Below are 17,986 nucleotides of genomic sequence, written 5' to 3' on the forward strand. Positions count from 1 at the left end.
AAGGCTGAGGTGGGAGGATCGCTTGAGCCTAGGAGTTTGAGAAATTCTCAGGTTAGGCCAGAAGGGTGTTGACTGGGGTCTTACTAGAACCAGCAGCTGTACCTGAGTCTGGAAGGCGGCACCCCAGCCCCTCCCAGGCCACCTCCAACTACTGAACAGAGAAAGGATGAGACTGTGAAATGACATGAGGTGTATCCTGGCTTCTGACCCCTTCTTGCCTGGTCAGGAAACTCCTCTGAGCTGAAACTAAAGTCCCAGTGACAGAATAGGGTAGGGAATGGGGCTTTCCAGTCAAAAGCAGGATATTTTGCAATTGCAGCAACACCTTTTGCAATAGGGTCAATTGTGAGTCAGGGACTTCTGAGTCAGTGTTTTGATGCCACTAGGGCCTTTCTAGTGCAACAGAAGCTCACAAAGCTTATGTTTTTTTAGGATCCGGTGATGTTTTTAAAATGAAGAAATGTAATGAAAGTGGAGAGGTGGCTCTTTTTTGTGCCCCTGCCACTGGATGTGTGACTGTGTTTGGGGGCAACGTGACAAATCTAAACCCAACGGAACTGCTGCAAAGGATCCACCATCTGCTCTTATTCCCAAGTACTGAGCAGCTCAGATATTCTGACCTTTTCTCCACTCCTAGGTCACCAGGGATTTCACTCTCTATGGCATTCATTTCTAAATCATTTGTAGATTAAAAAAAGAATGTTGTATTTTTATAATAAGAAAAAAGGTAGTTTTAAAAAGTCTTTTATAATTAGTTTAACCTCTAAAGGGATATCAGTCCTGTGCCCCAAAACCATCATGAAAAAGGAGGTTTACAGTATTTAAATGTAACACAGCTATTACCGGGAACAGACAGTTTTTGGGAGGGTCATGGGAGATTTCCTGTGTTGATCTGGAGTTGAGAACAATAGATCCCATTGTAACCCAAACCATCTTCCTTCCCCCAGTATGGTAAATTTTAAGGGAGAAATCTGAGACTTTGAGAGGCTAACCATTCAAGTTTGAAGTGAATTTCCAGGCAATGAACAGATGTTTTGCTTAGAATCATTCAGTGGCCCTCTCCAGGGTGAGCAAACTGGTAAGAAATGCCCATTGGTCATTCACCAGCTGGATCCTGACACCCAATTTGCCCTCATTTTAGCCCTGAGATTATGTTTTGCACAGTACAGTACTTGATAAATAAAAATTTTAGAATCTAAAAGGTTAATGTTTTTTTAAAAGGTCAAAGTTTAAATGTCTCTGTACCAAACAGGCTCCATTAAAAGTCTAAACATACTTTGATGTACCAAAATAGCTGTATCAAAATGGCCAAAACAAAATGGCGGCCTTGAACTATCTTCCACTGCTCCTGGCAGAGTGTGGGGCATAGGCTAGGGCCTGCAGTCAAGAGGGCATGCAGGCTGCTCATCTTGGCTGAAGTCCAGGGAAACTGGTTGTAAAAACACAATTACAACTCATACTTCCAGGACCTGTGATATATTAGACAACAAGCCTGGAATTTTATACACATGCTCTCATTTAATTCTCACTCAACTCTATGAGGAAGGTACTGTTTTCTTTTATAGATGAGGAAACTTAGACTTACAGGTAGGGTAACTAACATGTTTGTCTGGGACCAAAACCAGATTTGCCCAGTGTCAGCACTGAAAACCTCTAGTTCTGGGAACAACCTCAGTTCTGGAAAATTGGGGCAGTTGTCAACCCTTTCTAGAGGGGCTAACTGACATGCTGAAATCATAGCTAGGAAGGGGCAGCCTAGGTCCATTCCTTTAACTCCTGTTTATTGAACACTGGCTACAAGCCAAGTACTATTCTAGGTACTGTGGGTACAGAAGTGAATAAACCAAAGTTCCTCACAGAGCTCACACTCTTATGGGGAAGTGTAGACAGGCAATAAACAAACATGCATAATGCATCGGGGATAAGGAAGTTGCAAAAAACATCACAGCAGGATAAGGGGGTCAGTGAGTGCCAGGGACTGGTTTGATATTTTAACAGGGCAGTTGAAGAAGGCTTTTGTGCTTAAACAGAGACTCAAATGAAGAAGAGGAGTAAGCCAGGCATTTATTTGGGGGATGAACAATCTTCACCTACTTACGGAGTGTGTGCAAAGGCCCTGGAGTAGCCATGTATTTAGTGTTTGAGGAAGGGAAGTGGCTAGAGCAGAGGCGGAGGGGAGTGGATTGAGGGGTTAGAGAGGGAGCTGGAGGCCAGATCAAGTAGGGCCTTCTGGCCACGAGGAGGGCTTGGCTCTTACTCTGAGATGAGGGGACACTGAAGAGTTTCAGCAGAGCAGTGACAAGATCAGAATTATACTTTAAAAGAAAAACTCTGGCTTCTGTAGGAAGAAGAGACAGTAGAGGAGAAAAAGGTGGAAGCAGGAAGAGGAGAAAGCAATCTATTGCCACAGTGGGGGACGGGGGTTTCAGGGCCTCCAACGAGCGTGGAGGCAGAGGGCTCAGACTCTGGTATTCTGAAGTCAGGGCTGACATAGTGTGGATGGATTGGATATTGGGGGGTGTGAAGAGGCCTCAAGGACACCTGGTTTTTGTGGAGTATTTTGTTGTGTGTGTGCCAGATTATAGAAAGGGGCCTTGATGCTACCTTAAGGGAGTTAGTGTTGAACCCTGCAGGCAACAGGGAGCTTCTGAAAGATATAATTCCCAGCTTTGGCCAACCCACCTGTCTATCCAGGCTCAGATCAATGAGATCTGCTGCTCAGGCCCCTTCTCACTGAGAAACACATCGTAACTGTGCTTTCTGAGGGCCCCTCCTGAGCAGGATGGAAATGGAGGGAAAGCCAGCTTCCCAAAGTAGGATGCAGTCGATGCCCTTGATCCTGACAAGGGGCTGCAGTCATGAGACCCAGAATAAATCCCCACACCACTCACCAATGAGAGCTTCATTTGCAATATGGTAACATTAAGCAAGAGGCTTTATAAACTACAAAGTGTGATACACATGATTTATTCTATTAAATCTAGGTACAGGGTAAGTGGGTGTTCATTTTTACTCTCTCAACTTTTCCTTTGTTTAAAAATTTGTAACAGCCAGGCCTGGTGGCTGATGCCTGTTATCCCAGCACCCTTGGAGGCTGAGGCAGGAAGCTCTCTTGAGGACAGGAGTTTGAGTTCAGCCTGGGCAACATAGTGAGACCCCATCTCTAAAAAATAAATAAAATAAAATTTTGTCCTACCAATATTCACAGGGACCTGACTACTAGCCAAGCTCTGGGCATTCAGTCCCTGACCGCCAAAGGGCTTACAGGCCAGTGAATGAAGCAGAAAAATATCCAAACCCAGCTGTTTTCTGCCTGGAAAGCAACTGCTCCCTTTGAGGTTCGGTTTACTGAATCCTGTCCTCTAAGGGGCTCCCCACTGGCCCCTCCCCGGTCCTTCCCACACATCACTGTTTTGAAGCTGCTCGTTTATGAGTTTGGAAGCTGCACGACGTGGTGGGAAACAGGGCTGTGTGACGTGGACAAGATATCCGATTTTTCTGAGCTTCCGTTTCCTGTCAAACGGGTTGTCTGGGGAATCCAGAGAGATCATTTACGCAAAAGAGTCTGGCACCGCGGAAGTAACCACCAGCTTCGTCCTCCAGTGTCTATGGACATGGACAGCAGGTCCCGCCCCGGCACAGGCGCCACCTCCAGGACGGCCTCCCGCCTGCGCTCCCGAGTCCGAGGAGAGGCCGGCACGACTCGGGGAAGCCGCCCGGGAAGGGCGGTGCAGAAGAGCAGCCTGAGGAAAAGAGGAAGCGCCGGCTGAGGGTCCGAGACGCAGGCAGGCCCTGGGGTCAGGCAACACCCGGCCCGCCGGGTCCCGCGAGCCTGAGGAGGGAGGGAGGCCGGGCCCGCGGCTGCGAAGACACACAACCCGCCCCGGGCCGGACTTCCAGCGCCCCGGGCCACGCGCGGACAGGCGCGGGCGGCCTCGGAACCACATCTCCCAGGGAACCCCGGGAGCGCGCGGAACCAATTGGAGGGCGGAAGGACGGCCGCCTGCGTCTCGCAGAGGTCGCTGGGCCGCGGCGTCGTGTATCTGATTGGCAGCTCCAACAGCCTATAGCTGCTGCTCGTCACAGGGACCGGCGCGGGGAGAGAGCCACTGCACTTGCTGGTATCCTGGGCACAGCGCCGGGAAGTAGAGTCCGCGTGCACCCGGGCGGCCAGGGGCTCACAGGGAGGGATAAGTCCCTCCGCCTCGTATTAGTCGGTTGACTTCCTTCGCTCACATTTACAGCGAGTATTTACCGAATGCCCCCTGTGTCCCACTCACTGTGCTAGGTGCAGAGGATGGGGACCACAGGCAAGATCCCTGCCCCAGAGGAGTTCAATTTCTAGGGTGGAGAGAGGGGAGTGAATGGTAATTTCCAGTTACGACATAGATCATCCCAACAATGACTGCTGTTTTCTCATTTTATAAACGAAGCAGAGACTGGGGCTGTAGCAAGGTTCTCAGACTCTGCCCCCTTGGAACCTTAGAGTTAGTATAGGTTCTTAAACGTCTTTGTTTAATGATTCCTTTTGAAAAAAATCTAGCAGAATTCTGAGTCATAGAGGTAATGGCTTGGCTCAGAAAACGGCGCATCTTAAATTTATTTCAGGGGGCTCATGGACTTCCTGATGTCCACCTGGGATTACCTAGTAGGGGCTTCTAGGCGTAGACCGCTGCACTAATTAGAGAAGACACGAACTTTTATGTGTTGGAACTTCAAGGAGGATTTCCTTTGACCCAAGTGTATTGCAGCCCATAAAAAGTTTGGAAGACCCAGCTAGATGGTCTGTTTTTCTAGTTCCAATATTCCGTTTAAGTCCTACTCATCAAGACTGCTGTCTTCAGGTAAACATAACAAGACTGTATTCACCTGCATGGTGGTCTGAGGGGCACTTTCTTTCTTTCTTTCTTTCTTTTTTTTTTTTTTGAGACAGAGTCTCACTCTGTTACCTGGGATAGAGTGCAGTGGCGTCATCATAGCTCACTGCAACCTCAAGCTCCTGTGCTCAAATGATCCTCCTGCCTCAGCCTCCTGAGTAGCTGGGACTACAGGTGTGCACCACCACAGCTGGCTAATTTTTTTTCTATTTTTAGTAGACACAGGGTCTCACTCTTACTCAGGCTGGTCTTGAACTCCTGAGCTCAAGTGATCCTCCTGCTTTGGCCTCCTGGAGTGGTAAGATTACAGGTATAAGCCACCATGCCCAGCCCAGACTTCTTGTCTAATGTTAAAATGAAGACTTTTAACAAGAAATCCAGCCTGACCTATGATTATAATAACCTTCGTTGAAATAGAGCACACCATCTTTCATTTCTTTTACCAGTCATTAAAAATATACCACCTCTTTGGAAATCCTTTACCAGGCCTGTTGGTTTCTTCCAAGTTTCGTATGCCATTCCTCAAATTAATATATAGATCACTGGCTTTCAACTTTGGGTGCATATTAGAATTACCTGGGAAGCTTTAAAACATCCTGAAGCCCAGACCAAATACATCAGAATCTCTAAAGGGTGTGGTACCAAGACATCAGGATTTTTAAAAGGTCCAGAGCTGATTCTAATGTTGACCAAGGCTGAGAACCACTGGTCTAGATTGTGGGTAACTGTTCCAGCTCCAGCAGCTTCCAGAAGTGTCTCCATGATCCTTGTCTGCCAGAAATGACTGTTGGCAAAGTAACTGGTTAGCTGTGTAGGTAAGAGGTTGCCTCTGTTTCTAGGGCTGACTCCCATTCCCCATGGAGCCCTCCTCTGACTCTTAAGTTGGAAGACCCTCTGACAATTGAGGAGCCTACATCTTTCACCCCTTTGCTACAGCCAGCTCCCAGAATGATACATCTTTGTGGGCAGCCTTGGCCTGTACTAGGTCTGACTCCTGCCCTGCCAGTCCTTGGCTCAAGGACCTCATTGAGCAAAATAGTTTTAAGGACAGAAAACATGGGACTTTGAGGAATAATATAAATCCTACAAAGCATCTGCTTACTTCCCAGGGGAAGCTCTGAGATCACACTAATAATCCCAGTCCATTGGAGCAATTTGCTTCCCAACTCTTCTCCTTAAGAACAATGAGCATTAAACACAAGGACAGAGCTGTGTGAATTTGGCAAACCCTGAGTTTCTGGGAGGAGCAAGCACAAAGGAGCTCTTAAGTAGAAGGCTTGTGGGAGTGGCTGACTGCTTGAAAGTTCTTGACAAATAATACAACGGTCTGAGGAGTTCTCCGAGCACTTCGGAGCAGGCAGGACTGACAGGAAGACCTGCCGAGGTCAAGTTCACAGACCCCCACTCCTTGTGCTCCTTCTCAACCTCCCTGCAGCAGAATCCACAACCTTCTTCCTCCTTTTCCTCGAAAAGATTCATTTCTGCAGCTGGAGTCAGAGCCCTGTTTCAAACTAACAGCCAGAGATAACCTTGCTTAATGTGCCTTTTCTTGGAGATTTTTAAAAAATGAAATGGGCCGGGCGTGGTGGCTCACGCCTCTAATCCTAGCACTCTGGGAGGCTGAGGCGAGAGGATCACTCGAGGTCAGGAGTTCGAGACCAGCCGAGCAAAATCGAAACCCCGTCTGTACTAAAAAATAGAGAAATTAACCAGACAACTAAAAATACAGAAAAAATTAGCCAGGGTTGGTCGCGCATGCCCAGCTACTCGGGAGGCTGAGGCAGGAGAATTGCTTGAGCCCAAGAGTTTGAGGTTGCTGTGAGCTAGGCTGACGCTACGGCACTCTAGCCCAGGCAACAGAGTGAGACTCTGTCTCAAAACAAACAAAAAATCACCGGCGTTTGGGGGCTGTAATCAGACCGATCACAAACGCTAAGGAAAGGCTAAGAGGCGAGCTTGTCCTCCCACCCTCTTCAATATCTCTCATGGAGGGAAGGAGCAAAGAACTGGGCCCCAGCCTGAGGTGTGAGCTTTGGTTATTTCTGAAATTATTCAGACCAGATTACTAGGCTAGAAATGAGAGAGGATTTCAGGATGAGTACTCATTTTAGGCATAAAGATCGCGGGGCTCGCGACACTTGCTCTAGGGCGCAGGCGCGCTCGCGGGGCCGCGGGGCGGACTGCATCTCCCAGCAGGCCCCGCGCCGACGGCGGCGTCGCGCCCCTGCGGGGAGGGTGGCACGTTCTCCGGCCTCCCTGAGGCGGCGAGCGGGCGGCGGGGTGCGCCCCGGCTTCCGGAGCCTCCGAGGCCGCAGGGACATATGGGCACTGCCTCGGGGGAGTTTATTGACAACCCAGATTTCTGGGCCCCACCTCATGTCGCCAGGCTTTGGAATTTGCATTCCAATAAGCCTTCCTGAAGAACTGCACCCACGTAGTCCGCGGGTCACAACCGCCTTGGGCTCATTTCCTCTTGGCCCTATCGGCCCCGCCCCCGTCCTTCCCAGGGCTCTCCCGATGGCCCCGCCCCGGCCCTCGCCTGCAATTGTCCCCTCGCTCATCCCGCCCTCGCAAGCAAATCTTCCCTTCTCGTAGGTCGCCGGTGAGTCTGTCGTGAGACCTGACCCAATAGGCGCTAGAGTTCGCAAAACGTGACTCGGAAGTTGGTCCCAAGCAGGCGCCGTTGGCCTGCGGATGCCTAACTCGCGCGCTGGGACTTCCGGTGTGGGAGCTGAGAGCTGCGGCTTGCGTGGGTCACCTGCAGTGGGGAGCGCGGCGTTCCGGTCTTGCCTCAGGGAAGTCTTGGCGCGGGCGGACCAGGGGGCCAGCGCAGTGGCGCCCGCGACCGTCTGAGACCTCGGCCCAGGAGCCGACTGCGCCCAGGCTGGAGCTGGGCTTCTCGGCTGGGACTTGGAGTCCCGAACCCGCGGCTCCTGCCGGCGGCGTCCATCCTTGCACCGGGCGCGGTGCGCCCTCCTAGGCGGGCGCAGCTGGTTTCGGAGCCAGAGCGCTCTGGGGCCTGACGATGTCGTCGGGCCCGGGCTCCCAGGAACGGGAGGGGCTCCTGATAGTGAAATTGGAGGAGGACTGTGCCTGGAGCCAGGAGCTGCCCCCGCCTGACCCAGGACAGAGCCCAGAGGCCTCCCACCTGCGCTTCAGACGTTTCCGCTTCCAAGAGGCAGCTGGTCCCCGGGAAGCCCTCAGCCGGCTCCAGGAGCTTTGCCATGGGTGGCTGCGGCCTGAGATGCGCACCAAGGAGCAGATTTTGGAACTGCTGGTGCTGGAGCAGTTCCTGATCATTCTGCCCCAGGAGATCCAGAGCAGGGTGCAGGAGCTGCATCCGGAGAGCGGCGAAGAAGCGGTGAGCCTTGTGGAGGATATGCAGAGAGAACTTGGGAGACTGAGACAACAGGTGAGAGCCAGAAAGAGCTGTTTTATTTGCGGTTTGTTTGGGCCCTGGGACTGGGATATCGCGCCCCCAGTCGAATCTACTTGGTTGCCCTGAGTAGACCTTACATGGGGAAGAGGCCTTTTTGTCTTTTAATCTGGAACGGTCACCCTCCAGATTTTCCCCAGATGAACGGAGTGAGCAGTGAAGAGTGCCCTGTTTCCACACGAAGGCAGTGCCTCTGAAACAGTTAGTGTTAAGCCTGGAGTTAGATCTCCGGTGTTCCAGTCCTCACTTTGCTAGTACTAGCTTTGTCACGTCGGCAAGTTTTTGATCTCTTGGGGCCTCAGTTTTCCTACTGGTAAAATGAGGAAGATAAAATACTTCCTAGGGCTGTCTTAAGGGTTAGAGGGAGAGCAACGTGTAAAGTTTTGAACAATCTGGCACTGAGGCTGCTGTCCCCGAGGGTCACCCAAGTTTAGCTTATCCAATAGTGAGAGATAGAAACATCTGGAAAAGGTGGGGGAGAGCAAGAGGCAGTGAGGTGTATCAGAAGAGCTGCGTGGGGAAGGTGTGCAGTGGGAGTGGCCTTCCCCCACCCTGTTTCAACTGCTGCACATGGGATCAAAAAAGCCTTTAGGATAAATCATTCTTCTCTCTTGCTGGGTCCAAAGTGATCACCTGTGGTTCTCTGTTGAAGGCTTGCCCTCAGAATCCTGTACTAATGTCACTTACTATTGGGCCCTGTTGTGGTGATGAGTGATGTGGGTTGGTTCTCAGGTCACAAACCATGGGCGGGGAACAGAAGTGCTTTTGGAGGAGCCTTTGCCTCTGGAAACAGCACGAGAGTCACCGAGCTTCAAGCTGGAGCCAATGGAGACTGAGCGAAACCCTGGCCCCAGGCTGCAGGAGCTGCTAGGCCCCAGCCCCAAAAGGGACCCCCAGGCTGTAAAGGAGAGGGGTGAGGAACAGTTATCTGGGTAGGTGGGAGGGAGGAGGGGCTTCGGGGTTACCCCTAACACTAGCAGGATGTAGCCCTGGTGCCAAGGAGAAGGAGTTTCTGAAGTCGAGCTTTTCAGATGCGGAGTAAATGACCTAAAAGCGGTGGTGTGTGTTCTTCTGAGGGTGGGAGGAGGGAGGGAGATCTTTCAGTAGTGCCCTTTTGTATGCAGAACAGAGGCTGCTATGTGAATGATGAGGAGTGTTTACTCTGACCCTGTCATTTTGTATATCACTTTATTATGCCTCTGTTGCCTTCTTTTGTTTATTGCTCAATCCTAAAAGCAGAGACTGGGTATTGGGGAATGGATATCGTGTTGTAATAATCCTTGGGTTGCCAGGAATTAGAAATGCCATTCTCATTATGATCTCTGTCACCTTCAGCATTGTCTGCTCCCTGGCTTTCTCTCTTTCCTCCTGAAGGGAACATAGAAGACAAGGAAATGACTGGGCCCCAGGTGAAGTGGAAGTTTCCGTTGTCTCCCCCCAGCACCTTTCTTCCTCCCTTTAGTGTTCCTTTTGGGGGGGGGAGGGGCCCTTCTGCCGCTTGGAGGATCCTTTCTTCCTCACCACAAGCATCTCCCAACCATCTTTATCTCCTCCACACCTCACTTGCAGGCCTGACACCCTTCTTCCCCATGATGCGTGTCCCTGGCACCCCTGGGTTTTCCCCTTTAACCCATGACTCTGCTTGAATTATTCTTGGTGCATCAGGGGCTAAATGAGATCTTGTGCTGTTTCAGTTGCCTGAGAGCTTAGAGGACGTGGCAATGTACATCTCCCAGGAGGAGTGGGGGCATCAGGATCCTAGTAAGAGGGCCCTCTCCGGGGACACGGTGCAGGAGAGTTATGAGAATGTGGACTCACTGGGTAAGGACTTCTTTTCCAGGGATGACGATTGTGCCATTTCTGACCAGGGTCATGCCTCATGTACATACACCTCCTGGATTTGAGTTTTGCAGAGAAGCCTCCATAGGAGAGCTCCCTTTGTCTAAAGTCTTCTGCATAGGGTGAAACATCTGCCAAGTGACACAGCTGGCACACTTACAGGCAGGCCTGGACTCGAGCCCCAGCTGCCTAACGCGGGGAGTCTGAGCCATAATGGACTTCCTAAGGCAGAAGAAATCAAATCCAGTGACCCCTACCAGCATCACACACACTCGGTGTCCACGATACTGGGAGGGGGGCTCTAAATTCTTGATTCCTTGCATTTCAAAATGCTTATTCTTCTGCACTTGCTTATGTTTCCTGTGCTCCATTAGTATTTCTAGGCCCTTCCCCAAGACAGAAATTTCAGGGGTACTGGCATTAGCATTCCAGCTTAGCAGCTTTCACAGCCTATAAAAACTCAGGAAAGAGGGAGGCGCTTATGGACATTTGGAAACAATGTATACATCTAAAACAGGCTAAATCATAAATTAAGATGTATCTAGGTGTTGCATAGATTTAAAATGATGCCTATGACATATAACAAAATGATAGTTGGCTTTAGGTGGAGGACACAGACGTATTTATTGTATAATTCCCTCAACTTTTATGTGTGTGTGAAATTTTTTTTTTTTTTTTTTTTTGAGACAGAGTTTCACTCTGTTGCCCAGGCTATAGTGCCCTGGCATCAGGCTAGTTCATAGGAACCTCAAACTCCCGGGCTCAAGTGATCCTTCTGCCTCAGCCTCCTGAGTAGCTGGGACTACAGGCATGTGCCACCATGCTTGGCTAATTTTTTCTATATATTTTTAGTTGTCCAGATAATTTCTTTCTATTTTTTAGTAGAGACAAGGTCTCGCTCTTGCTCAGCCTGGCTACAGGTTTTCTATATCACTTTTTTTTTTTTAAGAGATGGGGTCTTGCTGTGTGGTCCAGCTGGCCTTGAACTGCCGGGCTCCAGTGATGCTCTCACCTCAGCTCATAGTAACTGGGATTATAGCTGTGCGCCATCATACTGTCTGCCATCTCACTTTGCGCTGCTGTGATGCCCAAAGTTGAACATAGCTCTGTCCGTGAGTGCTAAATAGGAGGAGAAGATCAGATCAGTTTGTTGGAAGTAAACTTATGTTTGGGTCTATATCTGCTGGTGGTGGAGTGAGGTTTTTGTTTTTGTTTTTAGCATAGCACAGAAATGGCACTTTGGGGTTTTAATCTCGTGGTCGTGTTAGAGCCCAGATCCTTTTCTGATTGTCTATCTTGTTATTTTCCCTTTGGGGTTGCCCAGTCTAATTTAGTTCTATTTTATATGTATATGTAAGAGCCAGGCTCTTTTATGATATTAAACCAATTCTTTGAGGAACTGACCACCCTGACCATGTTCATTTTGTTTGTTTTTTTTAATTACAAAAGTATATGTTCTTATTACAAAAAATCCACGGTACCCTGAGCTTATAAAAAGAAAAAAAAGCTATAGCCTTCCTTCTTATAACTTCTTTCTCTAGAGGTAACCCCTGGGAACAGTTCAGTGTATATTCCAAGCAATGGTTGGGAGCTTTATTGAGCATTCTGTGTCTGTCTACTGAGGACAGGGAACAAGGCTATCTCTTTGTTTCCCTTGCCTGGCAGAGGAAAGTGGTGATACAGAAATCTGTTTCTTTCATTGTGAACAGAGTCTCACGTTCCCAGTCAGGAGGCCCCAGCCACCCGGGTGGAACTCGGAGGAAAGCCTTGGGATCCCAGTGGCCAGAGTTGCAGGGGGGGCCTGAGCCCCGGCAGCCCAGCTCCAGGTAAGGAATAAAGAGAGCAGCCTGCCCGGCAGGGCTCCTGCAGTCAAGAATGAGGTGTTTCGGCCGGGCAGTGGCTCACGCCTGTGATCCCAGCACTCTGGGAGGCTGAGGCGGGAGGATTGCTTCAGCTCAGGAGTTCGAGACCAGCCTGAGCAACAGAGCGAGACCCCATCTCTACTAAAAATAGATAAATTAGCCCATAGTCTCAGCTACTCAGGAGGCTGAGCAAGGACGACTATTTGACCTTAGGGGTTGGAGGTTGCAGTGAGCTACAATGACACCACTGCACTCTACCAGGGGCAACAGAGGGAGACTCTGTCTCAACAAAAAAAGAATGAGGTGTTTGAGGGTTTGGGTGCAGGGCTGGCCCAGCACCGCTGCCAGGGAGGTACATTGCCTCCTGTGTCCCCGATGCCCGCTCTCCATCCCAGGGAGGCAAGTGAGGAACCCAGGGTGCAACCTTTAAGGAGGCACTCACTCTTCGGCTCCCTTGCCCCGCCCTGGCCTCAGCCCTGCTCCTTCCCTCCTATTCCTGAAGGGCAGGAGGCTCAGTTGGAGGGGGGAATCCCAAAATTTGTCTGAGCTCTGATCCCTTGAGCAGTGGCCCCACCTTTTATCCAGGTGCCTCTCTAAAGTGCTTTACCTATAGGTAAAGGAAGGGAAACTGAGGTAGAACTAACCCTCTGGGCTTTTAGCCTGGCAGCAGCAGACATGTGAGATTTTCTTTTCTCCATTGTAGAAATAATCTCTCTGTCTCTCTCTCTTTCTTTCTCTTTACCAGGGGAAGAGAAATTTGAGAACCCTGAAGAAAGTGCTCAGTCTGTTTCCCTTGAGAATACCCACCCTCCGGCGCTGCTCCCTGGCCAGGCCGGAGGGGAGGTGCCCTGGAGTCCCGAGCAGGGAAGACCTCATGGCAGGGCAGAAGGGGACTGGCAGCCTCCCCCAGAGGATCCAGTGGAGCAGTCTTTAGCAGGAGCCACAAGTTACAGGGAACTGGGGCCACCAAGGGAACTACAGCCGAAGAAACTCCATTTATGTCCCTTGTGTGGCAAAAATTTCTCTAACAACTCGAATCTAATTAGACACCAGAGAATACATGCAGCAGAAAGACTGTGTATGGGTGTAGAGTGTGGTGAAATCTTTGGTGGGAACCCACACTTTCTCTCACTACACAGAGCACACCTGGGAGAAGAGGCCCATAAGTGCCTGGAATGTGGAAAATGCTTCAGTCAGAATACCCACCTGACTCGCCACCAGCGCACACACACGGGCGAGAAGCCCTATCAGTGTAACATATGTGGAAAAAGCTTCTCTTGCAACTCCAACCTCCACAGGCACCAGAGAACACACACAGGGGAGAAGCCCTACAAGTGCCCCGAGTGTGGGGAGATCTTTGCTCACAGTTCCAACCTCCTTCGGCACCAGAGAATTCATACCGGAGAGAGACCCTATAAGTGTCCAGAGTGTGGGAAAAGTTTCTCTCGGAGTTCACACCTTGTCATTCATGAAAGAACTCATGAGAAAGAGAGACTTTACACCTTCTCTGAGTGTGGGGAAGCCATGAATGGCAGTGCCCGCTTTCTTCCAAACCGTGGAGCCCACAAAGCAGAGAAGAAGCTCTTTGAATGCTTGACTTGCGGGAAAAGCTTCCGGCAGGGCATGCACCTCACCAGACATCAGAGAACGCACACAGGAGAGAAACCATATAAATGTACCCTTTGTGGGGAAAACTTTTCTCATAGATCCAACTTAATCAGGCACCAGAGAATTCACACGGGAGAAAAACCCTATACCTGTCATGAGTGTGGAGACAGTTTCTCTCACAGTTCCAATCGGATTCGTCACCTGAGAACCCACACGGGAGAGAGACCCTATAAATGTTCTGAATGTGGAGAAAGCTTTTCTCGGAGTTCACGTCTTATGAGTCATCAGAGGACTCACACCGGTTAGAAACAATGGGATTTCTCTTTGCCCCAGATAAGGAGGCATATTCAGAAGGTCCTGTTGTCAGAGCTGAGATTCCTTGCCCAGCCAACCAAATGACCTCTGCATTTGTCAGGTAATAACATAAAGAGGAAACGGGGGCTCATTGGGAGGGAGGTGCGGAGACAGCAAAGGATTTGCATACAACTAAAAAAGGAGTTCTGTCTGCGCTAGTGAGGTCTTTGAGGTGACCTGCTTAGGGTGGAATTCTGTTAGGGCCATCCTGCCCCAAGGTGCACATACCCTCTTGGTATATTCAGCCAAGGTGTGATTTGGGTGCCTTACTGTGTCCAGTGTTTATCCCAACTACTTTGGGTATCCATGTGATCTTTCTGTTACTACTTTCTTATTTGGGACATTCAGCAGGAGCATTTGGACTCCTGGGGCCCTTGAGACCAAAGAAGAGGGGCCAAGTCTCCAGGAAAACCAGCTGGAGGTCAACAAGAGACTGGTTGTGAGTTGCAGCTGTCCTGAAGGCCCTGGCTGGATAGCCATAGGCAGTCTAGGTCAAGCCACCACACGCCCCTCAATGACCTGAGAGGGGTGCCCACTGGCAGATCACACATGCAAATGTGACGTGTGAGCTCAGACAAAAAGGAACCAGACACCTAAGGGAAAGAATAAGGTGTAATTTGCAGGTCAGCGCAGAAATTGGCAGAGGAAATGAGTGTCTGATTAGTTTACCCTTTGCAGAGATTGAGACTTTCCCCTACCTGTGTCAAAAAAAGATAAACGGAGCTCTGGAGTCTTACTCCTGGCTCTAGAGGAACAAAAGAGTTTCATGAAAGATGAATTCCCCAGGGAAATTAGGGATTGTGTCCTTCCCTATTGGAAATGTTCAGACAGTAATAAATAAATTCAGGAAATGTTAATGTGTAAATCTTCATTGAGGGGACTCCAGTGTTGATCTGTCTCCTCTCTGCCTTGGTCAGAAGACCTGCTTTCTCTTTGGCTGGTCAGGAAGGTTCTGACAAAGGTGGCAGCAGACAGGATGAGGCAGGTGTTGGCCTGCCACATGGTAACAAAGGGTCAAGCTGAACAGCTGCTCGGGGTGATACTGTAGGGTCTCTCTGCAAAGTATTCTTCTGTGGTCTCTGGCAGTAAAAATGTCTTCAATTCTTTGTTTAGAATGTTTGCAATCTTGTTAAGTAGCCGAGGAAGATCTGGCTGTTGGAGAACAGGATATTTTACAACTGGTTCCCAAGAAGGAAGCTAAGATGGTCCTGATAGATAACTGAGTTGTTGATCGTTAATGGGGGGAAGATATGGGGAAGGGCAAAATTATTAAGGGAAAGCAGTGTATTTTAGAATGAGGAATCAGGAGTAGGAATTCTTGTATCCATGGGAAAGAGGTAGAAGTATTCTAGAAGAGTCAGAAATCTGATGCCAGGAAAACATGTCAGCCCTGGAGGAAGGTATCCAGCTGTTCTTTGGGATAAAAAGATGATGAAACAATCCATTGGCAACAGGCTATCAAATGCAGCAATTTTAAGTGATGGAAACAACCCTGCACCCCTCCTTCCTTCTCAGTCTTCACCCTTCCTCAGTTTAGTATGAGTTTTTACTTGGTTGTCTGAGCCAATTTTTTAAACTCCCACTGTTTCTCATTTCTCTCCCTTTCTCTTACCTTGTTCAGAGGAGGGCTTTGGTAGTGTGGGGGTTACGGGGCAGGGACATGGGGTTAGGATTAGAGAAAGATTAATGTAGGATCAACAGCAGCAGCACTGGGCTAATGTGGTTGCTGATGCCACGAATTGTGTGGAGTGGTGTGAAGTTGGTGTTAACTACTAAGCCCCAGTTAAGATGTCAACTTATGTGGATTATGAATCTCATGAGTATGGAAAGCACCCCTCCCCCACAAAGCATCACCCATGCCTACCTTTTGATGTGGTCCAGCTGGTGTTGCTTGTATGTAGAGCATTGTAGGTTGAAGCTAGAACAATGAGCACCCCCAGGTATTTGCCCCACAAAAGCTTTTTTTTTTTTTTTTTTTTTTTTTTTTTTTTTGAGACAGTCTCACTCTGTTGCCCAGGCTAGAGTGCCGTGGCATCAGCCTAGCTCACAGCAACCTCAAACTCCTGGACTCAAGCGATCCTACTACCTCAGCCTCCCGAATAGCTGGGACTACAGGCATGTGCCACCATGCCCGGCTAATTTTTATTTTATATATATTTTGATTGTTTGGCTAATTTCTTTCTTTCTTTTTTTTTTTTTTTTTTTAGTAGAGATGAGGTCTCGCTCTTGCTCAGACTGGTTTTAAACTCCTGAGCTCAAACAATCCACCCACCTCGGCCTCCCAGAGTGCTAGGATTATAGGCGTGAGCCACCACGCCCGGCCCCCACAAAAGCTTTTTGATGGGACCTTTCACCTGATCTCCAGTCTAGCTCTGCTTCTAGCAAACTTCACATGTGTAGCTGTTCTCACCCTTGTTTTAACGAGATAATATCACACAAAGTATTGCACATAAGACAGCACCTTGCCTGGCATGTAGGTGCCAGCTGTGGACATTAAAAACTGGCAGAAAATTTCCATCTAAGCACCTAGCACTGAGGTCAGTGTGAGACCACACTGGTGGGAATGTCAGGGAGCAGTCTGCTGCTGACAGGCAGGATTGATGACTTTTCCTTCCCTTGTAGTCATTTCAAAGAGCGGGTTCCCATGAGGACATTGCAAGGGATGGCCAGATTCGTGCTTTTTACATTCTCACTTTTACCCACTAGTCCTCTTGTAAAATAAGCCAAAACAGTTCAGCTAGCTTCTGTGTCAAAGGGAGACTAACTTTGAGACAATAAGGACCTCTTAGCCCCCAAGTCCAAATGGATACAAAGGAGACTTGGGAGATGTGCACTTACATTGAGCAATAGCCACACATCCTTGTAGCACGTGGGACCAGCAGAAAGGCTTCTGGGTGGGAAATCAGTGCCCCATTTAAGCGATGTGAAAAGGTCTGGCAGAGTCAGGCTAAGAGTTAAAACGCTGTGCAGGCTGGGGAACAGTGAGAACAAAGCCAGAGGTGAGATAGAGACTGGAAGAAGTGCTTAAAAAGCACTGAATTGTTTTATTTCTTTTCAGAAAAACCCCTCAGAAGTCACTTTAAGAATTTTTAATGCAGTTATGAAAAATTTATTGGTCTCAATATCATAATCTGAAATTTAAAGTTTTAGACTCAGCCCCTTTCTAAGAAGAGTTTACTGTAGAATTGTTACATTATCAACTGATACAATTTTCGAACGTGCAAAATCACCACCACTGCTTTAAGACTTGTAATTTTTGTAAATGTTTCACGAGCATTTGAAACAACAAAGTCATGCAAGGGGTCTTACTGTGTGTTACAGGAAAACCAGCCAGCAAATTTATTAGCACTAGGAGACTTCTTAACTTTTCTTTGGGTGTCAGAAGCTCAAGAATAGCAAGATGAATTAAAGCAAAGTGTGTGTATTTATTTGAAGCATTTTCTTTTGTCCTTCAATCTATTATCCTTGAATCTAGCTTGTAAGCACTTCCAATTAAAAGTTGACTTCCAGATGCATGCAGTGGCTCACACCTGTAATCCCAGCACTTTGGGAGGCTGAGGTGGGAGGACAGCTTGAGGCCAGGAATTTGAGGCCAGACTGGGCAACATAGACTCTGTCTCTACAAAAAACAAACAAACAAAAAAAGCCAGCACAGTAGCGGCCTGTAGTCCCAGCTACTGGGGAGGCTGAGGTGGGAGGGTCACTTGAGCCCAGGAGGTAGAGGCTGCAGTGAGCTATGATGGGACCACTGTACTCCAGCCTGAGTGACAGAGAGAAACCCTGTCTCTTTAGGAAAAAGAAAAGAAAGTTGATTTCCGTTCTTGAGAGATTGAAAGGGAGATAGATATTTACTGCTGATTGTCTAATTTTTACTAAGAGCTGCTAAATCCCTCCTGACTGGTGCACGGTGATTCAACAATGACAAACTGGTTGATGAAAAATGGCTCAGACCACAAAAAAAGTCCTGACAAGTCTTCCAGTTAATGCTCTCAATTTGTCACTGAGACACC

General features: G+C 48.8%; 1 protein-coding gene across 2 annotated transcripts; it reads left to right on the forward strand.

Moving 5' to 3' along the window:
* The first annotated feature begins 3,780 nt into the window (after window positions 1–3,780).
* Window positions 3,781–15,082, forward strand: ZNF263 (zinc finger protein 263). 2 transcript variants are annotated; one of them, XM_045542412.1, is made up of 7 exons: window positions 3,781–4,844; window positions 7,473–8,289; window positions 9,046–9,226; window positions 9,649–9,722; window positions 10,008–10,134; window positions 11,862–11,978; window positions 12,760–15,082. In XM_045542412.1, the coding sequence occupies exons 2-7, from the start codon at window positions 7,903–7,905 to the stop codon at window positions 13,926–13,928; spliced, it is 2,055 nt and encodes a 684-aa protein (XP_045398368.1). In that variant the 5' UTR covers window positions 3,781–4,844; window positions 7,473–7,902; the 3' UTR covers window positions 13,929–15,082. The 2 variants fall into 2 exon arrangements, with proteins under 2 accessions (XP_045398368.1, XP_045398369.1); XM_045542413.1 differs by lacking the exons at window positions 3,781–4,844; window positions 9,046–9,226; window positions 9,649–9,722 and having other exon boundaries at window positions 7,207–8,289.
* The last annotated feature ends 2,904 nt before the right edge of the window (window positions 15,083–17,986 follow it).

This window comes from Lemur catta, chromosome 2 (assembly GCF_020740605.2).
Source record: "Lemur catta isolate mLemCat1 chromosome 2, mLemCat1.pri, whole genome shotgun sequence".
NCBI lineage: Eukaryota > Metazoa > Chordata > Mammalia > Primates > Lemuridae > Lemur > Lemur catta.